The sequence below is a fragment of the Macrobrachium nipponense genome, chromosome 2 (genome assembly GCF_015104395.2).
Source record: "Macrobrachium nipponense isolate FS-2020 chromosome 2, ASM1510439v2, whole genome shotgun sequence".
In the NCBI taxonomy this organism is placed as follows: Eukaryota; Metazoa; Arthropoda; class Malacostraca; order Decapoda; family Palaemonidae; genus Macrobrachium; species Macrobrachium nipponense.
In genome coordinates, this window is record NC_087201.1 from 56,700,912 (window position 1) to 56,728,422 (window position 27,511).

General features: G+C 39.4%; 1 protein-coding gene across 7 annotated transcripts in view; it reads left to right on the top strand.

Moving 5' to 3' along the window:
• LOC135220599 (calpain-5-like) overlaps positions 1-27,511 on the top strand; it is a 221,245-nt gene that overhangs the window by 186,013 nt on the left and 7,721 nt on the right. For 4 of the 7 annotated variants that reach the window (XM_064257868.1, XM_064257869.1, XM_064257873.1 and 1 more), the window contains one exon: positions 13,505-13,519. The exons of the other annotated variants lie outside the window; for them this stretch is intronic. In XM_064257868.1, the coding sequence (XP_064113938.1) occupies positions 13,505-13,519 (15 nt within the window). The remainder of the gene's footprint in view (positions 1-13,504; positions 13,520-27,511) is intronic. 7 annotated transcript variants of the gene reach the window in all.

The following is a 27,511-nucleotide window of genomic DNA, read 5'->3' on the forward strand; positions in this document are numbered from 1 at the left end:
ACTTCGTTTTTAAGAAATTCTTTATTCTTTCTCTTTATCTTTGTTCTGAAATTCCATTTCATGAATGAACAGTGCTTTTTATTTGGACTAATACAACTCTTAGGTATGTGTATATGGTTTAGGGCAGTGTATTTACAGTTCTAGATGGTAAAGATAAAATTAGATGAATTTAAAATTATCTACTACTGCTACTAACAAATGTGAGAAAGAGAGAGAGAGAGAGAATTACATAAAAATCATTGACCTGCTAATCACAACACTCCCCCCCACCTGTCATACATATTAACTTGACATATTTGACAACTCTGGCTTCGAGCTTCTCTTCAAGTTAAAAACATAAGATGAGGGAAAGGATATTTTATGAGCAATTTGTAATTAGTTATATTATTATTATTATTATTTTTTTATTATTATTATTTTTTTTTTTTTTTTGCTCTATCACAGTTCTCCAATTCGACTGGGTGGTATTTATAGTGTGGGGTTCCGGGTTGCATCCTGCCTCCTTAGGAGTCCATCACTTTTCTTACTATGTGTGCCGTTTCTAGGATCACACACTTCTGCATGAGTCCTGGAGCTACTTCAGCCTCTAGTTTTTCTAGATTCCTTTTCAGGGATCTTGGGATCGTGCCTAGTGCTCCTATGATTATGGGTACGATTTCCACTGGCATATCCCATATCCTTCTTATTTCTATTTTCAGATCTTGATACTTATCCATTTTTTCCCTCTCTTTCTCTTCAACTCTGGTGTCCCATGGTATTGCGACATCAATGAGTGATACTTTCTTCTTGACTTTGTCAATCAACGTCACGTCTGGTCTGTTTGCACGTATCACCCTATCCGTCCTGATACCATAGTCCCAGAGGATCTTTGCCTGATCGTTTTCTATCACTCCCTCAGGTTGGTGCTCGTACCACTTATTACTGCAAGGTAGCTGATGTTTCTTGCACAGGCTCCAGTGGAGGGCTTTTGCCACTGAATCATGCCTCTTTTTGTACTGGTTCTGTGCAAGTGCCGGGCATTCGCTTGCTATGTGGTTTATGGTTTCATTTTTCATATTGCACTTCCTACATATGGGAGAGATGTTATTTCCGTCTATCGTTCTTTGAACATATCTGGTTCTTAGGGCCTGATCTTGTGCTGCTGTTATCATTCCTTCAGTTTCCTTCTTTAGCTCTCCCCTCTGTAGCCATTGCCAGGTGTCATCGCTGGCTAGTTCTTTAGTCTGTCTCATGTATTGTCCGTGGATTGGTTTGTTGTGCCAGTCCTCTGTTCTGTCTGTCATTCTCCTGTCTCTGTATATTTCTGGGTCTTCGTCTACTTTTATTAGTCCTTCTTCCCATGCACTCTTTAGCCACTCGTCTTCACTGGTTTTCAGATATTGCCCCAGTGCTCTGTTCTCAATGTTGACGCAGTCCTCTATACTTAGTAGTCCTCTCCCTCCTTCCTTTCGTGTTATGTATAGTCTGTCCGTATTTGCTCTTGGGTGTAGTGCTTTGTGTATTGTCATATGTTTCCTGGTTTTCTGATCTATGCTGCAGAGTTCTACCTTCGTCTATTCCACTATTCCTGCGCTGTATCTGATTACTGGCACTGCCCATGTGTTTATGGCTTTTATCATATTTCCGCCGTTGAGTTTTGACTTGAGTATCGCCTTGAGTCTCTGCATATATTCTTTCCTGATCGTGTCCTTCATCTCTTGGTGTTTTATATCCCCTCCTTCCATATTCCCAGGTATTTGTATCCTGTCTCATCTATGTGTTTGATGTTGGTCCCATCTGGTAGCTTTATCCCTTCAGTTCTCGTTACTTTGCCTTTTTGTATGTTGACTAAGGTGCATTTTTCTATTCCAAACTCCATTATTATTATTATTATTATTTATTAGAAGTGATGGCTACCTCAGGAGCGTTATGCTTGTAGAGATTCTTCTCTGTTTTTCGAATAGGGGCTTTTTCCATACTACTTAAACAGGCTAGTAGAGCGCCCGTGGAGGTCATAATCAAATACAGGGTCAAGATCGATGTATATATTTCAGCTTATACAAATAAACTATGATATTATAGGCATCAAGGTCATTCTCTCTCTCTCTCTCTCTCTCTTCTCTCTCTCTCTCTCTCTCTCTCTCTCTCTCTCTCTCTCTCTCTCTCTCGTTTTCTTATAGCGAGCTTTCGTCTGGAGCTGCCAGACATCCTCAAGGCTGGGAAGTTGAGGGTGGACTGCTTCTGGAGTGGTGTCCGTCCTTATATTTGGGGTTATCATCAGGGGGTCTGCCCCATGCTGATCTCCAGTTGGCAGTTGCAGCGGCACCTACATAGGTATGACCAGCATGCGCCTGTCTTAAGAGACTCTCCTACCATGCCCAAGAAGGTGCTATAAAGAGCCACGTCCGTACCAAACATCAAGAGGCTATCTCCCGGGATGTGATCATCCAGAACACTAAGATCATCAGGAAGGGCTCTGATGCCCATCGGTTACGCCTGCTGGAGGCGCTTCTCATCCAGCAAATAAATCAACACTGAATACGATGCGGGAAGAATTTCTCCCCCCCACAAGTATGAGAAGGCCTGTCACCAATAATGACACCACCAACCAAGGCAACTCTACGGAAGACAATGCCCCCGAATGAGACACTCCTTCAGGCAACAACATTCGTATTAGCCATGATGTCTCGCAGCGTTACGCAATGCCCAGCAGCGTCACTGCACACCTCAGGAGGTCTAGAAGATTACAAGAAAGAAACCATCGACATGGCAAAAAGTGGCTTGAGACTCGGCTCAAGCAACCAATAAGATCAGCATAGGGCAGACCACCTGTTGAAGACCCCAAATATAAGGAGGACGGACACCACTCCAGAAGCAGTCCACCCTCAGCTTCCCAGCATAGAGGATGTCTGGCAGCTCCAGACGAAAGCTTATTATAAGAAAACGAGAGAGAGAGAAACCATGAATGACTTTGATGACTATGATATAATTTATCTGTATAAGCTATAATATATACATTGATCTTGACCTTGTATTTGATAATGGCCTCCATAGGTGCTCTACTAGCCTGTTTAAGTAGTATGGAAAAAGCCGCTACTGTATTCGAAAAATAGAGAAGAATCTCTACAAGCATAACTCTGCTGAGGTAGCCATCACTTTTAATAGTATTATTATTATTATTATTATTATTATTATTATTATTATTATTATTATTATTATTATTATTATTATTATTATTATTTCTGGGCTTGACCTGTGTCGGCCTGTGAAATGGTTCCTTTGATACTATTTCTGAAGAATAAATATTGCTATTCATCCTAGAGAAAAAAGAAACAATATAATGCCAAGATAAATGGCTCGCTCACTTCTTATAGAAGTGTCGGTATAGTAAGGAGCGAGTGGAATCACTACCAGAGGTCCCTTGCCATTTAGCTTCTTCCTTCGACAAAACCCCGAACTACGGAGGAGCCGTGCTACAGCTCCCGGTCTACTACTACCGTGAGCGCCTCCGACGCCTGAGACGTTATTCCTTTCGATAGCGCGCGTTACACCAAACGTTAAAATTTTTTCGGTGCTGTGTTTCGCTCTATTTGGATTATCTTTTATTTTCAAGATGTCTTCAACTTCTGCTTCTAAGTTAAGTACTGTTTGGGGTTACTGATCTCATTTTATGATGATCTTCGTGTTTTATACATATTCGGAGCCTTATCGGCCGGTATGCCCCTCGACCGCATGGCGGTACGGGTTATCTCTTTTGGTCTTCCATACCGTTAGAGATTTCCCTTTTTCTTAGTACTTTAGATATGGACACTTATACATAGTCTCTATATCTTTATGCAGTTAGTTTTTTAGTTAGGCCTCCACGGGGCACGCTCCGACCGCACGTTTCGGACCTTAGTCTAGCTACGCTTTACATTGTTAGGAGTTTTATCAGTCACGATTGAGAGTCATATCATCTTAATTATTCTGATGTTCTCTCTTTCCTTCTCTAGTTCCTGATTACCTTTAATAATATTATAGGTACTAGGTTGGCTAACATACACCATGCTTCGGTATGGCGATTAGCTTCCCTGTTATAATTTATTTTACCATTAAGTTAGGCTTTCATACCCCAATTGTCGATTGGTGATTAGCCTGCCCCCCGTTTTCTTGAACTAGAGGTTAAATTAGGCTAACATACCCCTTTCTTCGGATCGGCGATTAACCTAATTTTCTGTTTGCTTAGCTTCGTGTTCCCCGTGTTAGTCTAGCTTTAAGATATCGCTTTAATTTTATTTGATTGATTATTATAAATAATCCTATTTATATCAGTGATATTGATGTTGTTCCGACGGTTCTTCCCCACCTCGTATCTTTCACCTGGCTGGGAAGACCACCGGTTGATCACGGTGAGCCACCCGGTTACGGGGTCCCCCTCCCGTCCCCCCATTCCCCCCTCCATACATTGCCATCCACGTCGATGGGTGATGACTCGTTTCTCACAGCTAGCGTCCGAGTCTGCATGAGAGGGGGTGACTCACGGGACTGGCGGGGATCTCCCCTCCCCTACTGGTACTCTCACTCGTCACGTGCCTCGGGGGCTCGGGACCTCCTCCCCCCTTCTTCTCCGTCCTTAACTGGCCGCTCAGGGGGAGGGCTCCCCTACCCCACATTCTTCCCTACTCTTTCCCCCTCAGTTCAGTCCGGCAGGTGTCTATCCGCCGCTACCGAACATAGAGAGGGGGGGAGGGAACCACTGGGTTTTCCTATCCACTTAAGATAGTTCACACGAGCACTTACTGATATAAGGGGTTTTTATTTTGTTTTATTTTGTGTTATTAATGTTAGAATCTTTTGCGTTACTCCGGGGGGTGTTTTTTATTTCCGCCTCTCGTATATCCCTTGCTTCGTTAGAAGTTTGACATTGCTCACTCAATATTAATTAACTCCGGGCCATACGGAGAACTCCGGGCCCTACGGAGTCTATTTTTAGTCATATGACAAGTGAGCTTAGGCGGAGGCAGAGACTTTCTTCCCCCCTCGTAACTTTTCTTTCTACGTAATATTCATACGTAGATCTCTATCCGTCGGTCCTACTCCGGCACCCACGGATAGTTTGCATATTATTCCACCGGAGGTTGTCATTGGTACTCATGTATCCTTTGACTTACAGATGTTGTGCCAGGAGATTGGGTGCAGTGCCATCCTCCAAGACCCATGCGGCCATATAGTATGCCGTTCTCATGCAGGATGTGCAGTGAAAGTGGAGGATTTTATCGTTTGGCATCATGAAGCTTGCCAAACCTGCTACTTGCTAGTAGGAGATGCCTCACTAGTAGTAAGTTTTCTTAGCACTTTCTTCATTCATTCGTCACCTGGAATACTTGTTGTTATACCTTTCACATATGAGACACATATTCATATAATCTCAACACAACAGACATTCCTCCCCTATCCTCTCCCTAACTCTAGACCCTTTTTTACAGGGTTCTGATGAAGAAAAGAAGAAAGCTTTGTCGACTCTCAAAGCTTGGGTAGGGGGTTTTGGCCGGAATTCGAAGGGCCGCCCCTACATTCTTACCCAGGATATGGCGGACCTAATATTCCCAGGAGCCAAGAAAGGATCAGTGGTGGACCCGATAGCGGCCGCCCCTTTGCTGGCCGACCTTCAAGTCATGATCTCCCTACAGGAGGGGGATTTCCCAGAGGACGTTGCAGAAGACGTTGCGGCAATGAACCTCAACGTTGAACCCATGGCTATTGACTCCATGGGTACAGGTAAGGGTGTAGTAGGGGCAGCTTCTGTGGGTTCTCAGGGCCCTTTCCTGAATTCCCTTTCTCCATCACCTTCTACTGATCCTTCTACTTCCACTTCTTTCCGGGGCTTCACTGAAGAGCAGCGGTCTGTCCGTCCTAAGGCTACTTCAGTGATCCCAAGGCTAAGATGACCGAGGAGAAACTTAAAAAGTCTCTCCCAAAGAAATCGGTCATCCTGACAGACACTATAACTCTGGCTCACCACCCCGGATCAGTTAGGCCAAGGGAGGCCTCTTCCTCTGTGTCGAGGTCCCCCAAACATAGATCACGTAAGGATCGGGCTCAAGTCCCTCTTTTTGATCCCGAATCCTTTTCGGCTAACATTCTGGAACAGGTGGGAGTGATCGTAGGGGCCTTGGTTGACAACAAGGTCGGCTCGGTGCTCTCCCAGCTCTCCAGTTCTGTTACGTCTTCCGGCCAGTCGATCCAATCGCTGGCGGAACGGCTGGCCGCTCAGGAGAATGCCATCGCCGGGATCCAAACCTCGATTGCGGCAGGTTCCCCTCTATCTGTGCCACCTTCTCCTCTTCCAATGCCAGATTCCAGCCAACTGCCGGAATTCAAGGCGGCCAACCCTTGGAGGATCGCTTCGTATGCCCCGTTTGTCAACGGAATGTTGACAATCGAAGGCATAGGAACTCGAAGGCGTGAGGACTTCGAGTTCCACCCCAGAGACCTTCAACCACCATTCATTGGCTACGTCCGACTAACGGAAGCAGCGATGATGAGAGAGGACAAGGTTCCCAAGGAAACAGTGATCCTTCCGAGGGAACAGGCACAGCAGACTCTAATGAGAAGTCTGGAAGAATGGGGGTGTGAAAACACCCGCATCACAGCCTTTAGGAGTTCTTTCACCATTTTTACTCCGGTGGAAGGGACTCCGCTACCACTGACCCTTAAGGTAGTGGAAGCAACCTTTCAGGCCGCCCTGAAAGACGAGCCCCTGCCTCAACTACTTCTTAGTCCCAGGCTCCGAGACGTACTTCGAGGGGGCAGTTCCTACTTTCTCAGTAGGAAAACTAAAGGCGGACTGTGCCACCTCTCTCTTTAGTGAGAGACTCCCCAGGTTGTCGGACTCTCTCATCCAGATGGAGTACGACGCCCGGACTAGGCTCGCGAGATCCCTTTCCTCCATGACTATGGCGGAGATGACGGCTCTTGTATACCAACAAGAGCCGTTATTTAAAGTTTTGGCTTAAGGTCTGCTGCACACCATGCAGTGTGACCTTTACGACTTCCTCATAGCCAGGAGAAATTGTAGGAAGCACGTTCTGGCGGAAGCTACTATCCGCCATGAACCGAATAAACTGATTGCTTCCTCAATTTGGGGAACGGACCTCTTTCCAGCACCAGTAGTAGCAGAAGTCCTTCATGAGGCTTCTAAGGTTAACCAGTGCCTCAAAGTCAGGTGGGGACTGGTAGCAAAGCGGAGGCAGGAATCTTCTGGTCCTAACCCAAGGAACAAGAAGAAACCAAGGAAGTTCTCTCCCTTCCAGCCTTCTCAACAAACGTTGGTTCAGGCAGTCCCAGCATCACAAGGGCAACCATCGTCGAAGGGTCAACAACAATACCTTGTTCTGACCCCTCAGTCCCAGCAATCTCAACCCTCTACTTCCTTTGCTGTCTCGCCAGCCTACAATTCCAACTATGAAAGCCAGAACTTTCAGGCTTTCAATAGGTTTGCGAGAGGCAGCAGAGCAAGAGGTGCCTCTCGATTCAGAGGATCCGGCAGGGCTGCTAACAGAGGAAGAGGTTTCCGAGGAGCAAGAGGTGGCCGCCCCTCAGCAAACCAGCAGTGAGAATCCCAAGGTAGGAGGGAGGCTGTACCTCTTCCGCCAGCGGTGGGGTTCAGCCCTTGGGCTCAAAGTATAGTAACAAAGGGACTAGGTTGGAGTTGGCTAGAGGGCCCTCCTCCAACCAACAGATTCTATCAAGCACCAACAACGGAATTGGTAGAGTATACTGAAGACCTCCTTCTCAAAGGAGTAGTCTCAAGAGTCAACAATTTAAAATTTCAAGGACGCTTGTTCAGCGTGCCAAAGAAAGACTTGGTAAACCGAAGAATCATCTTAGACTTGTCCCATCTGAACTTATTCATGCATTGCGACAAGTTCAGGATGCTGACCGTTTCGCAAGTACGGACCTTACTTCCCCGTGGGGCCGTCACAACCTCTATAGATCTTACAGATGCCTACTATCATATTCCCATAGCCAGACACTTCCGTCCATTCCTAGGCTTCAAACTAGGCAACAGATCCTACTCCTTCAAGGTAATGCCATTCGGGCTCAACATAGCCCCCAGGATCTTCACCAAATTGGCGGAAGCAGTAGTGCAAGAGCTAAGGAAACAGGGAATAATGTTAGTGGCTTATCTGGACGATTGGCTTATTTGGGCAAAGAACCCCAAAGAATGCAAAGAAGCAACGGTCAGAGTGATCAAATTCCTGGAACATTTAGGTTTTCAAATAAACAAAACCAAGTCCAGACTAACACCGGAATCTCGATTCCAGTGGTTAGGCCTTCAGTGGGACTTACAATCTCACACTCTATCAATTCCGTCGTTGAAAAGGAAAGAAATTGCAAGAGCTACAAAACAATTTCTCAAACGACAACAAACATCCAGGAGGTGCTAGGAGAGGATCCTGGGCTCACTCCAGTTTGCATCAGTCACAGACGTTCTGCTCAGAGCCAAACTCAAAGATATAAACAGAGTATGGCGCTCAAGAGCGAATTGCAGATCACGGGACAAACTAGCCTCTATCCCAGCGATCTTACGGAAACGTCTCCGCCCCTGGACGGAGACAAAGAACCTTTCAAAAGCAATTCCTCTACAGTTTCCCCCTCCATCATTAGTGATCCACACAGACGCCTCACTAACAGGGTGGGGAGGATACTCCCAGTACGAAAAAGTTCAAGGAACTTGGTCGTTAACATTCCGCCAGCTACATATCAATGTACTGGAGGCCATGTCAGTATTCCTCACACTGAAACGACTCCGTCCGCCCAAGAACTCTCATTTCAAATTAGTTCTGGACAGTGCAGTAGTAGTACACTGCATCAACAGGGGCGGATCCAAGTCAAGCCACTTGAACCATGTCATGATAGCCATCTTTTCTCTGGCAAGCAAAAACAAATGGCACCTGTCAGCCACTCACCTGGCAGGAGTCAAGAACGTAGTAGCAGACGCTCTATCGCGCTCCGCTCCATTGGAATCGGAGTGGACACTGGACAGGAGTTCATTCAATTGGATCAGTCTACAAGTCCCCGGACTCCAAGTAGACCTCTTCGCCAAGGAGTCAAACCACAAACTCCCTTGTTACGTGGCACCCAACCTCGATCCTCTAGCATACGCTACGGAAGCAATGATCCTCGATTGGAACGAATGGAAGAATATTTACCTCTTCCCTCCGGTGAACCTTCTCATGAAAGTTTTAGACAAACTCAGGACATTCAAAGGCCAAGTAGCTCTAGTAGCTCCCAACTGGCCCAAGAGCAATTGGTTCCCTCTACTCCTAGAGTTGAGACTCCGACCACTACGGATTACCCAACCCCAAACTAACCCAGTTAGTGCAAACTCAGACTGTGTCCGCTTCCTCAAGAATTCAGAAAACCCTAACTTTATGGATTTTCTGAAATTCGCAGCCATGAGGAATGCAGAAATTTATCCCCAGAATATCTCATTCTTGGAATCAGATAAAAGAGAATCTACTCTCCGACAATATGATTCATCTGTCAAGAAACTAGCAGAGTTCCTTAAGTTGTCAAATTCTCAAGTCATGACAACGAACCTAGCCATAACTTTCTTCAGATCATTGTTTGAGAAAGGTTTAGCAGCAAGCACTATCACTACGACCAAATCAGCTCTTAAAAAGATCTTCCAATTTGGTTTTAGCATAGACCTTACGGATTCGTACTTTACGTCCATACCAAAAGCTTGTGCTAGATTAAGACCATCAACGAGACCTAACTCAGTCTCTTGGTTCTTAAATGATGTCCTCAAACTGGCCTCGGACATTAACAATGACTCTTGCAATTATATATCCCTCCTGAGGGAACCAGGCCACATTGAGTTCCTCCCCTCAGGGGAAGTCCTCTTATCCCCAGATCGCCATTTTCTAGCCAAAAATGAAGACCCACAGGACAGATGGTCCTCGTGGAAAATCCTACCACTACCTCAAGACATTTCCCTTTGTCCTGTCAACTCATTAAGAGCCTACCTAAGCAGAACAACTCTGAAATCTTCAGGCCCATTGTTCATTAGGAAGGAAGGTGGTACATTATCCCTAAAAGGGATCAGGCAACAAATTTTATACTTCATTAAACAGGCCAATCCAGAGTCCTTTCCTCGGGCCCACGATGTTAGGGCGGTGGCCACATCTATTAATTATTTCCAACACATGAATTTTGACGATCTTAAGAAGTATACAGGCTGGAAATCTCCGACAGTTTTCAAACGGCACTACCTAAAACCCTTAGAAGCCCTCAAATTTCCAGCAGTGGCAGCTGGAAACACAGTTTCTCCTGATTTTTAATTTTTACTATAACTTCTTGTAGCCTTCCCTTCTACCTGCCCCATTGCACCCTTACTTAGTTTAGTCGCCTCCATGTATTGGGTTACCTTGAGTTTGCTTTTGTTCATCATTCTAATTGGATTCAGTTCCATTCTTTTGTATATATCAACTTATATCTTGTCTTTGCCTAACCTGTATTGTTATTGTTTGTTGTTAGGCTAACTAATTTTAAGTGATAACCCGTGTTTTAGGGCTTATACTTCCCTTAGGGTAAGACTGTAATTTTAGTTGATTATTATACTATTAACCTTACAAGTGTTTAACTTTACCTTCTTAATTTATCTGTACTGTTCCTCAAGCTTGGTGTTTGGCCTTCTCTGGTACTATTTCACAGGCCGACACAGGTCAAGCCCAGAAAAGGGATTTTGACGAAGGAAAAATCTATTTCTGGGCAACGACCTGTGTCGCCCTGTGAAACCCCACCCTGTAGTTAGATTATCCTCACCCAGCTTACCCCAAGCTTGGAGGCTATCTTCAGGAATGACGTCTCAGGCGTCGGAGGCGCTCACGGTAGTAGTAGACCGGGAGCTGTAGCACGGCTCCTCCGTAGTTCGGGGTTTTGTCGAAGGAAGAAGCTAAATGGCAAGGGACCTCTGGTAGTGATTCCACTCGCTCCTTACTATACCGACACTTCTATAAGAAGTGAGCGAGCCATTTATCTTGGCATTATATTGTTTCTTTTTTCTCTAGGATGAATAGCAATATATTTATTCTTCAGAAATAGTATCAAAGGAACCATTTCACAGGGCGACACAGGTCGTTGCCCAGAAATAGATTTTCCTTCGTCAAAATCCTTTATTATTATTATTATTATTACTTATTATTATTATTATTATTATTATTATCTTATTATTATTATGTTATTATTATTATTATATTATTATTGATTATTATTATTTATATTATTATTATATTATTATTGATTATTAATAAATATGTATAGTACTCTACATGTGCCATACCATAAAAATTCACTCGTATCAATTAGAGAGAGTTGTCCTTACTTAAGAGAGTGAAATGGAAAGGTTATTTTATTTTTTGAAAATGCTATCACATATGAATTTTGTAATTACAGTTATATTACATTATTCTTATTATAAATACGTATTTCAAAATATTAATAAACGTATATACATGTACTACCATAAAAATTCTCTCATCTCAGTAAAAGAGAGAGAGAGAAAGAATTATTGTTTTTATTATTTAATGTCATTTAGTTTACACTTAAAAGCTTGAAAATCTATAAATTACATAAAATATTAAACAAACACTTTTGCCGGGTTTCTCGAGGATTCGAAAATGTTGGGTTTGCGTTCGCGTGTCAGAAAAACTTGTGCAAGATAATTAGTTAAGTTCCAATGAAAAGTCAGCACCATTGTGAATTCACACAACTCGAATTGTGTGAGTGAGGTACATAACTGCACCCTAGTTTTGATTGCTTGTGTCTATTCATTATACTTTCCTGTAAATTTCCACTTATAATAATTTCATTTATCCCTGTAAATTTCCACTTAAATAACAATTCCTTATCACTGTTGTACTGCTGAAATCTCATGCATATGTCCAACTCCCACCTGAAAATTAGTGTTACTACTTTGCTTCATACTTTCTATTACAAAAAATTTAAAAGTTACTACTTTACTCATTTTTCTTACTGAAAATTACTATTACTACTTTATTTAATTTTTCCAAGTGACCTTCCTTATACATGTTACTGTTACTGGGGTAGTACTAAGCCTCTAGAATTAACAGCCAACGATACCCAGGCTAACATAATTCTCAACTCTCATTACTAGTTAGTGTATTTACCCAATTTTAAGGTCTCTAAGGTTATACCCAATTCTTTATTTTCGTTAATTCCCTGCTACAGAAGAATTAATGTTAAGTAGTACTGTACTATCTTCTTCAGTTCTGCAGAGATCACAGACTAATCCTTGTATTTTCACTAGAAGTTTGCCTTTGCGTCCAGCATATTAAGCTTGGCCTTCACTATAATGCCAAGACCCATTGCTCTAGGTTGTTTAAGGCAATTGATTCATGTTGAAATCTTCTGTGAACCTTAGCTCCTTCATTTCTTTCATTTTTCTTCCTAGGTCTCTTCAGTCTCTTCATAAATTTTATTCAATTTTTCATTTTTTTAGTGCTTTATATCATACTTTTTATCTCAATACTATTGTGCTTACTGAATATTGTTGCCATTTTATTTTTCCAATATTGTCTATAGTTGATCTTCTACTGAATGTTTTCCCAGCCTTTTCTTCTTAGTGCCTATCATATAATTGAACAATATGAACTTTTATAGACTGCTAGCTGAAGGATTTCTCCTACTGTGTGAATGTTTGCATTAATACAGAAATTATATTCAGCTACAGTATTTCATTTGATGCAGATGATGCAATATTTTATTCCAGTCACTGACAAATAGTTTGAGGCATAATACACAAAACTAATTCATTATTGAAGCATTGCCTCATTGTTATACAGTACTTTGTATGGAATATAACCATTTAACTAAAATTATATACAGAATTAGTGTTATTGCTTTCATAATGTGCAAGTTGTGATTACAATATGGCATTATGATACAGTACGTATCTTAATGACATGCCATTTTCAGTAAAAGAGAAATTTTCTTATTAGAAATTAACATATTCTTGTCTTGTATGCTGGGAAGAATTTTTATGTCAGGTTGCAATGCTGTCACGCAACAAAGGTCATAAGCGACGTATGAAGATACTGAGGGAAATTATTATCAGTGGTGATGCTAGGCCAGGTTGGATTAATGTTACAAACTAGTAATCACAATAAAACACTGTTATTTTGTGTTGTATGTTGAAAGTAAACTGCAATTTTAAAGTTTATCCACACTCATGGTTCAGAATCATTCTACAAAACACCTGAGGCATACTGGAGATACATTGCTGTTTACTACCATTTGTATAAGTGTATGTTGATTAAGTAATGCACAGATAATAGCAACTAAATTTAATAAGGTTCATGGTTTCTTGAAACTTGTGCTGAAAATGTCTAACTCGAGGCCATAGTTGTTTGTACATATTTTGTTTGCACATCTTAGTTGATGTAAGTATAAATGTTTTGCAAATTTATTGTTTATTTATTACATGCACTTATGCACGCATTCTGCATCTCTCTATAAGGACGCACCCACGTAAGTAAGTTTCACAATTTATTATATTACTTTATTGTTATTTATATTTTATATACATAGTCATATTACATACATGGATGCAGTGGAATATGTAAAGTTCAGAAAGCAAGAAATTTGGCATTACAGACTTTCATTCACACACAACTTCATAGTAACAAAATATTTCCAAACAAAAGTGCTGTAAATAAAAATGACAGCAGTAGTACTCACCCAGATCCATTAGTTCCTGACTGTCAACCCTGTCTTTGGCATGTAGTTTCCATTTCTAGCAGGAAACAGGCTGGGAGGAAGGAAAACTGGTATAATATTAAGAGGTTCATATGAGAAAATGAAGCTTTCAAAAACTACCATATTACTTGAATTTCAGTTTTGCATAGGAGGAATTGAGTTTTCAAATTTCCAGCCCATTAATTGTAAATTACAGGTTTTGTTTGGAGCTTTGAGTAGATAAAGGACCATAGCACAGTACTTTAAGGGTCAGTAAGCTGTGACTATGAGACAAAACCATGAGCATTAAAATTAACTTAGAGCTTATAATTGTACATTCTTAGATATAGTGTTCACCATCCATAACAGACCCATGAGGGACTGTTATAGAGTGAGCATCCATACCATTAATGGAATTGTACTCCCAAGAAAAATTTAACGTAAATGAAGGGCTTTCTTAGGGGTTCATATGAACCAGCCATTCAGTCACAGCAACAACTATGGTGTTTTAGATATAAGCAAATACTAGTGATTTCAAGGACACTAACCTTAGATTGCCTTAATTTGCCTTTAATATAACTCATCTGGGCCAAACCAAGATTTTATATCACATTACCTGATCACTGTTTTTAGCTGTAGACCGAAGGATCTGGATGCACCATCTCGGAAATCTCTGGGTCTGCAACAGTAGAGATAGTATAAATCTCTTGGTAGGCACAGGAGGAGGTCTTCAGCATTCTGGGCGTAGACTGACTGATGGAATGATGGAATGAGAAGGGGTTAAGGAAACTGGATGCACCATCTCTGAAATCTCTGGGTCTGCAACAGTAGAGATAGTATAAATCTCTTGGTAGGCACAGGAGGAGGTCTTCAGCATTCTGGGCGTAGACTGACTGATGGAATGGTGGAATGAGAAGGGGTTAAGGAAACTGGATGCACCATCTCTGAAATCTCTGGGTCTGCAACAGTAAGAGATAGTATAAATCTCTTGGTAGGCACAGGAGGAGGTCTTCAGCATTTTGGGCATAGACTGACTGATGGAATGAGAAAGGGTTAAGGAAACTGATCTTTTTCATCTGACATGTAGGTCCTCTTGAGAAAGTCTGTAGGAGAGAGAGACTTGTGGAACTTCAAACTACAAGATGGACTTTCATGACAGCATACATATCACTAATTTGCCACAAATATGGAAATGCCTGGATAAAACATTTTTCAGCAAAAAACCTGTTAAAGAAGCTTGTTTCAGTGGTTTATGTAGATCTAAGTAAGACTTCAAAATGCCATCCACAAGGATCAGTAGTTTTTCTTGGTACGGTACTTCCTTCACAAATGTTGGCATAGTTGCCTCAACTCTGTGAAGAAGAAAGGTCTATCTCATGAGCACCAAAGGTTTCAGATGGGACACATCTAAATCCCTTTATGGCTTACACTGAAAGACCCTTCTGCTGTTGTAGGTAAAGGAGAATATCTGGTGTCTAGGGAACTGTAGCTTTTATCTGAATACTATTTCTTGCATAGCAGCAACGGATGGAATTCTACTTAGCCTAATAGAGATTATATTACCAAATCTCTGTGGCGTAGAAATTGCTCATCCTGCCTCTCCTAAAAACTCTCTGCTTCTGAGATGTTTTACTGGAGATTGTAGCATATAGATGCAGGGTATATGTATATCCCAATGAAAACTTGGAATATGTGATTGAGAGTTTGTCCAAACTGAGGGAACTTTCTTGGCATGTCTTCCAGGGAAAAAGGTCCTAGAACTTCACCTAACTAGGTCAGACAAGCACTAATTGTGTCCAAATCCAAAAACTTTACTGATTGTCTTGCAGATGGAGGAAAGTCATAAACTTCCAGGCTGTCCCAAAGTATAAGAAGGCATCTAAATTTCTAGGCTGTTGGTTGGATCTGATAAGTATAGTATTGGGCACTAATTGTAGCTGTCTTTAAGTCTGGCCACTGATAGGTCCAGTGCTTTGAGATCTTTGAATATTGACCATTCTGATAGAGATTTGTATATCCTCTGCTCAAACTGTTTACAGACATATCACCAGCCCTTGATTCTATACCAATGTGGTTGTGTCATTGGATATGACTCCAGCACTTAGTATGTTGTTTACACATAGAATGAAGACTGTTTGGAAGTTGTATGAAAATTTGTTCTACAATAACCAGTTTCCTGGTACAGTACTTGGAAGCCCAGAAAGTGAACTCTGACCCTTTTTGTGGACACATTCTGTTAACAAAAAGCTTCTGGAGCTAGAGGTTTCTGAGTAATCTGCCATCAAAGGAAGTAGTACTTATTTCCTTTCATCATCCAATATTGGAACTACATGGCTGTTTGGTCAAGTGACATTTGCCAAGGACATGATGGCTGTAACATTAAAGAACAAATTTTGAAGCAGCTGCAATGGATTAGTTCACCAAGGAGACCATGCAGCCTATCAAAGCTTGTCTCACATTGGCTAGGAAAATCCAGACTATGAAAGAAATCTACTACATCAAAATTTAACATTGAAAACATAGTTTATTGACAGACTATGAACACCTACTTTATTTGACAGGCTATGAAAACTTACCGTACTTTAAGACAAGGGTGATGAGAGTCTCTATATCAAAATTTAAGAATGTAACACTTTGTAGCGTGTTTTATATATGACTTCTCCCAGTTAACCTGAAGTCCTACTTGCTGACATAACTGGAGGTGTCATTGCTGGCATCGATGAAATTCTTCAAAACTTTACAGCATTAGTCAAATTTACAGCATTACAGTCAAATTCCCTGACCCCCCCTCAGTTTTATCCTGTAAAGATCACTAGTACTGGATTACCTTTAAAGAGAACAGCTTCCCTGTCCATACAAAGCAAAGGTACTTCTAGGACTCCTGGTTAACAGAAACAAATAAAATTCCTGATTATCATAATTGGTAAGTCTCCATTTTGGGTAACAGTTGCACTCTTATTATTGATTCCATCCTAAAGTGTGTTTCTGAAGCATGGTTCTGCACAGCTAAGATTGATGATATGGCATCATTCTCCTGTTCCTGTAGTATACTAACTCAGAGAAATTGCTGTAAAACCTTAGGAAGCCATATTCACTTCTTGCATTGCATCTCATCCAATGTCAGTCTCACATTATTGTTGAGTGCCTGATACCTGTGTTCATTCTAGAAGGACAAAGAACTATAGGTCATCATTGAGACAAATCGTCAGTGGAATTAATAGGGTTTCTGTGCAATGATAAGCACTCCTTTATTTTCCTCATAAAAAAAGGTTTAGTGGATGCAGAAGGTGTTCTAGGTTTTCTTCTTCTTAGTTAAAAACCTTCCATATTTCTATATCACAGCCTTTGTTGTTGCCTAGTAAACCTTATTCAATTGTAAAGTTTGTACAAACACATATCCTTCTTCCTTCACAAATGTTTGAAACATGACCCAGCAAAGAAATAATCCTCTTGGCAGTGGAGCTTGCCCCTAACCAGCAAGTTTCCATAAACAAAAAAACTAGTGTTCTCAAGGACCCTCTTACCAGTTGTTGACCTTGATATCTCCAAAATATCAGAATTCAAGATTTGAAGAAGGCTGGAATTTTTGGCATAAGTGACAGTGTTGACACCTGCAGAAGGGTGGTGAACTTGAATGGATACAATATTTGTAAAATCTCCTGTCGGTAATCTGATTACTTTATTCATTGTACCATTTTTACACACTTGTAATTATATTGTGATGTGATCTCTCACAGATATCAGTAGTTTTTTTATCTGTTTATTATTTCATATTATTACTTCACAACATACAATATTTTATACATACTGTATACTTATGATGTAATAGTCTAATGAGCACTGTTTGATATGGTTATTTGATTCTCATTTCAACATCGTAGCACACTGTTGCAATACTAACACTTTCAAAGGAACACCTCAGCTTAACAGATTAATTTACTTATCAGCTACATTATTATGATTACTTTTACTATGCTACCATTTTAGATGTGATACATTTTTATATAAATCCTTTAAAATAAATACATGTAATATACATTATTAGTTTATACATATAGTTTAGGTTAGAACTATGTGGAATTGTCATTAGCTGTGAGGTATTTAAAAAATAATCAAGTATAGGCTATAAAATAGTCTTTGTTACTTAACGGACTTATGAATTTATCATAAAGCCAGGCCACCAAAGCATCTGGTAAGTTGAGGTGCTACTCTACTGTATTTACATTATTAACACCAAGTCTTATAAAATTGGATATACCACATCTAGTTTAGGTGTTAAGCTGTCTTCTTTCAGAAATTTTGCTGAATAACAGTTTGCACATTTGATCATCAAAATAAAATAATTTTAGATAGTCATACATTGTTTCATACTGAACCCATCAAGCACAATTAGCTTTAATTCGCAATGTCTGATTCCTCAAACACAATCTCTGAAGTCTAGAAGATGGAGGAAGCATAGCTAAAAAATCAACCACTGAGTAACATAATGCACAAGTGCACCTTTGATTCATAAGTAGAGAGAGACTGTTGCCTTCTTCTTTCATGTGTTTCGTCTCATTGTATTCCTTTTTTTGACCAGAGGTTGTTAACTGTTACTTCCTTCTGTCAATCCACCATCTTTTCTCTTATAACTACTGCTTAGTAAGTGCCAGTTATATTTTTATAGCTGTTGCTTTAAGCTAATTTTGTTTATTAAGTGTTAAAGTATGACTTATGATGGACCTTGTGCCCTATGAATATTTATATATACCACTATAGTTTTGGTATGCATAATTTTATTTTGTTTCTGTGACTTCTAATTAATTATACCTTAGTAATCTATGTTGACACTGTTATTAATATTAGTCAGGCTGCACCTTGGGCTTATATCATGATGTACGGTTTGTGTTGTGGCTTTTTTGATATATGAAAAAATGCCCAAGAGATTTGAAAGGGGCTACCCTGTCAGTTTAGTGATTTTTTTTATGTCTGTAGATGACACAGATCCTCAACTCCTTTTTGTTGGCTTTCAGGCTTGGTGTTGTGCATCGATATCTGTTGCTCTTTGTCAGCCAATTTGTTATTTGGGGTTTGCTAAACTAGTCTCATAATTCAAGGGAAGAGAAGCATAATACTGCTGCATGTCTATCTGGTGCTTCTGCTTCAGAATCTTCTTTCATGCTCTGGGTGTCTGAGGCCAGACATGCCTTTTGCCGACAACTCCCAGAAATTGCTGTCTGAACTGTAGCTTTATCGCTTGCCTTTCTAGGACTCACTTTCACTGCCTATCTTACTTGTGGAATTATTGGTACATTTTACGTTTCTTGTCATGTCGATACTATTACACCTTTCATGAATCTGTTTATCATCATTGAGTGTTTTGTTCAGAAACCACATGGCTCTCATTTGTTTCAGTATCCTTGCAGTTGTCTTTCATTGAGTCATGCAGCTACCTGATGTTCAGTTGCATATATGAAAGTAAGGGCTAGGTTATATTTTGTAATAAGATTTGTAAAATCAGTACCCTCTTACTCGACCTTCACTTTAGGAGTTGTTGACTGCGTCGAGAGGTTAGGCTATCCTTCTCCAAAACCATCAAGAGAGAACTAGAGCCCAGTCGTGAGGCAGAAAATTTGTGACACCACTCTTGCTATATCTGCCAAGGCTACTGCTTTTTTGTTTTTGATGTAACTTATTATGCTGGTTTTCATGCCATAATATTGGAACTAATCTGGTATCCAATCAGTCTGCTTCTATACTTCCATCACTGTGATTTCCAGTCACTGTTCCAATACATTTGGATTTTGCCATCTTAGAGTTCAAGATATTCCTTTACCAACTGCTTTTCCAAGGTCTTCTTCAGCTGGCATTTCTTCTGTAGTTTTGTGCAGGAAGAGATTCATGCATCTCTGACCTGTGGTATTTTATAGTACTCTCAGAAAGACTATTACCCTTCCAGATCTCATTCATGGAATGCTGTTCTTAGAGACATCATGAACATCATAGAGATTGTAGATTCAGTAATGTGGCCAGACTGGACTCTTCTGCTTTTGTCATCCTTTCACTTACTACTTATTGGTCTAATGGTAAAATCTGAACTAGTGGCTTACTTCAGGATTAGGCACCTATGCAATAGGAAGTAAGTTTCATCAAGTCCTCTTTGTCTCCATCTTGGTTGCCTTCTTTGAGTGATGCTCCTTTAATCGTCAAGGAAGTGTAGGTTATCTCCTTGGCCCATGGCAGGAAGTCAAGAGGTTCCTTAATTTCCACTCAAAAGGTTTTTGCAAATTTCAGTACTTAGTTACAATACCCCAAATAAAATTGTTTTTATTCAGCTAAAATCTTATCAGGTAGATTTTTCTAAAAATGATGATGAGGAAGTACCATGATCTCTACAGGAAGAAGTCATGTTTGCAAATGTAATAGACTAGGTTTGGGAGACCATTAGTCTGAAAAACCCTCAGCAACTAAAGGAGGAGGCCGCTGCTTCAAACCTTCAGTTAGATGATTCCAGGCTCTTCATTTCTATGAATCAGCAAAGGTTATTGCTTTCAAAGAATACCATCTCACAGTGGCTGTGGCAGGTTATTTGTCACATCTTTACACCTATACTTATATGTACTATTGGTGTTGCTGCAGAAGCTTCACAAGTGAGAAAATTTCATGTAGTGTAGCCCATCTTGATTTCTTTTCTATCAACAAAACTTGAGATTCTGGAAATCCAGGGAGCAAGGATATTGAATTGTGATCTCTCTACGGGATGTTATGCATTAGGGATAAGAAGGATTACTCTTTAGGACTGTTGGTCATGTCAGTATACATGTTTTATCACCAATGGAAGATGCTTACTCTTTATCATCTTCTTCCTTCTAATTTCTTATCCATCTATCATTCATCTAAGAGACATGGATTTCAATAGCTGAAAGTTCCTGTCTCACTTGAATGGTTAGATGATTCCTTATCATTGTTGAAGATACATATACCTATTGTATACTATATATATATATTATAATATCTATATATATAGATATATATATATATTATATATATATATAATATATACCATATATATATATACGTACAGTAATACCTCAATCTTAGACGAGTTTCGGTTTCAGATCCCCTCGCATGAGTCAAATTTTCAAGCTAGTTTGGCATGGCCTCAAAAAATGCTAATAAATGTTTATTTCTAAAGTTAGAACACTAAATACAACCCTAATCATGCTCCCCAATATTAGGCTAACTTTTAAATTAAATTAAAGTTATTGTAATTTCATTTAAAAGTTAGTTAAATACAGTGCACTTAAAAAAAGAAATACAAAATGAATGGGAAAAGTATAGGACTGTGTGAAGATTACATGCTTGTACATACTACTACTACTATTTCTTTCTCTTTTCCCCTTCCTTCCGATCTATTTTTAGAAGTCTTCTCAACCCCCAACTGTTACATAAAATTGACATATTTGACAGCTGTGGCTTCAAGCTTCTCTTCAAATATGAAGGAAAGATATTTTAATGCACATTTTGTAATAGTTATATATATTATTATTGTTATTTATTTATTTTTTATTTTTTTATTTATATACATATTTTTTTTGTCTATCACAGTCATCCTATTCGACTGGGTGGTTTTTATAGTGTGGGGTTCTGGATTGCATCCTGCTTCCTGAGGAATTCATCACTTATCTTACTGTGTGCACTGTTTCTAGGAGCACACTCTTCTGCATGAGTCCTGGAGCTACTTCGGCATCTAGTTTTACTAGGTTACTCTTCAGAGATCTTGGGATTGTGTCTGGTGTCCTTATGTTTATGGGTATAACTTCCACTGGCATATCCCATATCCTACTTATTTCTGTTTTCAGTTCTTGATACTTATCAATTTTTTCTCTTTCTCATTTAATATCATTATTGTTTTTGTTTGAAAATATTAATGAACATATACACGTACCATAAAAATTCTCTCATCTCGGTAAGAGAAAGAGAGATAAAGAAGAGTTGTCCTTACTTATAAGAGTGAAATGGAAAGGTTACTTTATTTCCTTAAAATACTATCACATGCAAATTTTGTATTTACATTATTATTATTATTATTATTATTATTATTATTTTATGAAAAATAATGGCAGAATTCACAGAATTGATTTTATACAATATAGTATGTAAAATGTTTATTGATGTTACAAAATTTGTATGTGGTAGTATTTTAAAGAGATAAAAATGACCTTTCCATTTCACTTACGTAAGGATAACTCCTCTCTCTTACTGTGATAAGAGAATTTTTATGGTAGATGCATGTGTTTATTAATATTTTCAAATAATAATGATAATAATAATGGTACAACTAGCTTCAAATGAAAATTCTTCCCTTCGTCTTTTTTGTATCAATTTCCCTACCTTCTCGTAACTCCAGTGACACTCGGAGCTGGGAAACTGTCAAATTTGTCAAGTAACAGTGCCATACAATGGTCAACAAATTTAATGGTTTTTATGCAATCTCTCTCTCTCTCTCTCTCTCCTCTCTCTCTCTCTCTCTCTCTCTCTCTCTTACTGAGGAGATCCTTTTTATTGTACATGCATGTAATAAGTTTATTATTAATATTTTCCAATAATAATACTATATGTGTAATAATAATACTGTAAATGTAATTACAAAATTCATATGTGAGTTTTAAATACAATAATCTTTCCATTTCACTCTTTTAAATACTGTAAGGACAATCTCTCTCTCTCTCTCTCTCTCTCTCTCTCTCTCTCTCTCTCTCTCTCTCTCTCTCTCTCTCTCTCTCTCTCTTAGCAAAAGAATTGATATACAGACAAATATAATTGTTCAGTCCTCTCTTTCTCCCTTCTCCGGAATAGATATATGTATTTATGGGAGGGGAAAATAAGTTGTTGCCCTATAGAAGGTTTCCTTTCAATCTATTGATATCGTAAGGAGTTATTCTCTCTCTCTCTCTCTCTCTCTCTCTCTCTCTCTCTCTCTCTCTCTCTCTCTCTCTCTCTCTCTCTCTCTCTCTCTCTCTTATTGGCTGTTTATATATTTCTAATGATAAAATGTTTAAGATGACTTTGGAATGATATTAATAATACCAATTCAGTGGTATCTTTGATGTAGGATGCTACTTTAAGTATACATTTGGTATTTGAACTTTCAAGATATGCAGATATGGGGATTTTTAGAGGGGAGTTCTAACTATTTGCGGGTTTGCGCTATTTGCGGGGGTCCCTGGTACACATCCCTGCGAATACGGGGGGAACACTGTATTCTTTTCATTCTCCTTATTATTTGTCTTTCTGGCACGCTGGTATTATAAAGCAGCTGTCCAATATTCATCGTGCTGTAGGTCGTCAACAGAATTTTGGGCTGGTGTTATCAAAGGCAAACTGGTTATCAGGGACAGGCTGGAGTCATCAACAGGTCTACAGGTGTGTTTTGTAGGTCGGGAACAGGCCGTAGTCGTCGGGGGGTCTATCCAGTATTCCTTGTTTTTTCTTCTTTTCTGGTTTTTAAAAGGCGTCTACATGTTTCGGCCACCTCATTTGGCCATCTTTGAGACGGGATCGCTGAGTGCAATGGTCTGTGTCGGATGTATTCACGCTATTTATTGCATTTGGGTGGTTTGAAGAGATGCGTACCTCACTTTTCATTGGGCAATACCTGTGACGTCACGAGCGATGTCATCAGGGGGCCGGTTACTGGTTGACTGTCCTCTTCGTGGGCGGAGCCTTATCCTTGTTGGTGATGGTGGAGGCCCCCTTGAAGGGCGTGCAATCAGGTCGTCCTCAGGGCGAGAGCTAGAGCTTCGATCACCCTCAGGGTTACTGTGGACGTCCTCAGGATGAGAGCTAACGTTTCTATCATCCTCAGGAGCCCTCTGGTGCGGTGGTCATTGTGGGGCGTTGTCTGCTGCTCTCTTGACGGCGGTGGGGAGGAGGAAGGTCTCCTGTGTGACGTTCAAACTGGGCTTCTCCCTCCCGATGTGCAGCGCTTCTAAGATTCGCAAACGACGTAGATTGGGTGCTTGGTCGAGAACCTCGAAGTTACCGACGATGTCGCTGCGGCGGATTCTTTTATTATGAGCAGTCCTTGCATGATTAAATGTTGTTCCTTCCTGCGCGTGACAGGAGATCCTCTTGGAGAGGCGCATTGACGTCATCCCAATGTAAGTTCCGAGGCATGCTCGGATTGGGCACGTGTATCTGTAGATGACGTTCGTCCTCTTCAAGGGATCCTGCGCAGGAAGGAACACTATTTAATCAGGTAAGGACTGTTCATGATAAAAGAATCCGCTGGAACAACATCGTCGGTAACTTCAAGGTTATCGACCAAGCACCCAATCTACGTCGTTTGCGAATCTTAGAAGCGCTGCACATCAGGAGGGAGAAGCCCAGTTTGAACGTCACACAGGAGACCTTCCTTCTCCCCACTGCTGTCAGGAGAGTAGCATACAATGCCCCACAACGACCACCACATGATGGGGCTCCTGAGGATGATAGAAACGTTAGCTCTCATCCTGAGGACGTCCATAGTAACCCTGAGGGTGATCGAAGCTCTAGCTCTCGCCCTGAGGACGATCTGGTAGCACGCCCTTCAAGGGGGGTCCTCCACCATCACCAACAAGGATGAGGCTCCGCCCACGAAGAGGACAGCCAACCAGCAACCGGCCCCCTGATGACATCGCTTGTGACGTCACAGGTATTGCTTAATGAAAAGTGAGGTACGCATCTCTTCAAACCACCCAAATGCAATAAATAGCGTGAATACATCCGACACGAACCATTGCACTCAGCGATCCCGTCTCAAAGATGGCCAAATGAGGAGGCCGAAAGATGTAGACGCCTTTAGAAAACCAGAAAAGAAGAAAAACAAGGAATACGGTATAGACCCCCCTGACGACTACGGCCTGTTCCCGACCTACGAAACACACCTGTATACCTGTTGACGACTCCAGCCTGTCCCTGATAACCAGTTTGCCTTTGATAACACCAGCCCGAAATTCCGTTGACGACCTATAGCACGATGAATATTGGACAGCTGCTTTATAATACCAGCGTGCCAAAAAGACAAATAATAAGGAGAATTGAAAGAATATTGTATAAAATCAATGCTGTGAATTCTGCCCTTATTTGAAATAAAACTTGTTTGAAAGGTCTGTTTACACCATATTATTATTATTATTATTATTATTATTATTATTATTATTATTATTATTATTATTATTATTATTATTATTATTATCATTATTATTATGATTATTGTTGTTATTATTATTATTATGACAGGCAGTCCCTGGTTTACGATGGGTGTTCTGTTCTTGAGATGAATCGTAAGCCGAAAATCGTTGTGAAGCAGAACATCGCCAAAAACCATAAAAAATCCTAAGAAAACCTTACGTTTAATGCTTTGGGTGTATATAATGAAAACTATGTAAACTGCATTTTTATATTTTTCATAAAAAACTTTGATTATTGTGTATTTTGCCTTTTTGGAGTCATATTTCTTCCTTCATATTGGCATTGTAACCATGGAATATGCATTGTAAACCAGGAATTAATTTTTGATGAAGTTATTTGAAAAGCATCGTAACCTCAGAACATCATAAGTCGTACCATCGTAAACTGGGGACTGCTTTATTAATATTATTAATATCATTATTATTATTATTATTATTATTATTTATTATTATTATTACAGTGGAACCTCAACATATGAAAGTCCCAACTTACGAAAAATTCAAGTTACGAAAGCAAATACGAAGATTTTTTTGCCTGCAAACGAAAATCATTCAGGTTACAAAAGGGTGTTACTGTAAAGTCCCGAGATTTGCCCGGACCACCGAGAACAATTTTAAAACTCGCGTGCCGCCAACTGAGTAGACTCGCCACCATCCTCCCGCTCTCCCATTGGTTCCTGATGCTAGTCACTGCCCTAAGATCCTGCTCTCCTATTGGTCAGCATCATACCTCTATGTAAAGGCATTTCTTGACCATTTTTTGCTGCAGCATTATTGTAAACACTGGAATTCGTTCGTTCACGTATACGTATTTCGTTTGTTAACGTAAATTCGTGTTAGTGATTTCGCTTTCGTTGTACTGTAAGTTACTTTATCGTGTTGTGTGTGAACTTAATTGCTTACGTTATTAGCCATGGGTCCCAAGAATGTTACTGGAAGTTCACGGAAAGTATAGGATGCTTTATATTGAGAACGAAGATGGAGATAATCAAGAAGTGTTAATGTTTTCTGCCGTTTGTTAATGTGTTTCGTAAAGTTTAGTGTTAATGTTTTCTGCCATTTTTTAATGTGTTTCGTAAAGTTAAGTGTTCATGTATTCTGCCATTTGTCCTCCTCCTTTGTCGCCATTTTCAGAGATCGCCTCACTCGAAAGGTAAGGTTCCACATTTTACTACATACGTATGTATGTACAGTATTTCTTGTACCATGTACACTAATACACTTTATTTACAGGTATGTAGTACACATTAGTAGTATATATGTAGTTTAAGTTAGGTATTGAATGGTCCAAATTGTTGTATTTCATTGTTTATTGGTCAATTTAGCTGTATTATAAAATTTACTGGGGTGTTTTTGTAGGGCTCGGAATGAATTAGGCCAATTTACATGTAAAATGTGGTTCAAGATACGAAAAAATTAGGTTACGAAGGCAGCTTCGGAACGGATTAATTTCGTATCCTGAGGTGCTACTGTATTATTATTATTATTATTATTATTATTATTATTATTATTATTATTATTATTATTATTTATTATTATTATTATTATTATTATTATTATTATTTATTATTATTTATTATTATTTATTATTATTTATTATTAAATTTAATTTAATTTAATTTACACACGAAAGCTTGAAAACCTATAAATTACATAAAAGATTAAACAAACCTTTCTTTTGCAGGGGGTCTTGAGGATTCAAAAATGCTCACATTTGCGTTTGTGTGTGTGCATGTGAAAAACTTGAGTATAATAATAAGTATGGTTCCAATAAAAAGTTTGCACTATTGTGAATTTGTGCAGCTTGAATTGTGTAAGATTGAGGTATTACTGTATATATACCTATGTACATTATATATATATATTATATATATATATATATATATATATATTATATATATATATATATATATATATATATCAAAGCATAGTTTACTAAAATTTTGCCTCTAGATACAGTAATAATTCTAATTGTTGCCTCAGACTATTGGTTCATGACCTTATATGCCCCCTTGGAATCCTGCTGTACTAGTTGGGGATAATATTTTTTTCTCCTACCCAAATGCTGTAGTGATTAAAGCTATGATACAATGGAGAGACAGAATAAGGTCACCTGCATGTGTTTTTGCAATGTTTGTGATGTATACTATGGGGTTCTTGCTCTTGTAGGAATTGATGAGTTTGTTAAGAAACAATTATAATAATCTCTCCCTGTGAATCCCCTTGTTCTGGCCTTTTCACATGTTTACTTTGAAAGAATAAGGAAGGTTCTCTACTGATGAATCAAAGGCATGCATGTGGAGTCACTCTTCCATTTATTTTAGTTGTTGTTCTATATGCAAGATTTTAGAAGTGATTGTTCCGAAATTTTACACTTAAGTTACGGATAGTTGTGAGTAATGAGTTTTTATGGAAAAAATGTGTTATATTAAGTAAAAACTGCATGTTTTCATGGTTGATTTTATTAAAAAAAAACACACCTTACTAGTTGTTTTGAACAATGCATTTCAGTGTTATGGTTCACTAAATAGAACTACAAGTTGTTTAGATTCTTATGAATTTCTATTATAAAAGAT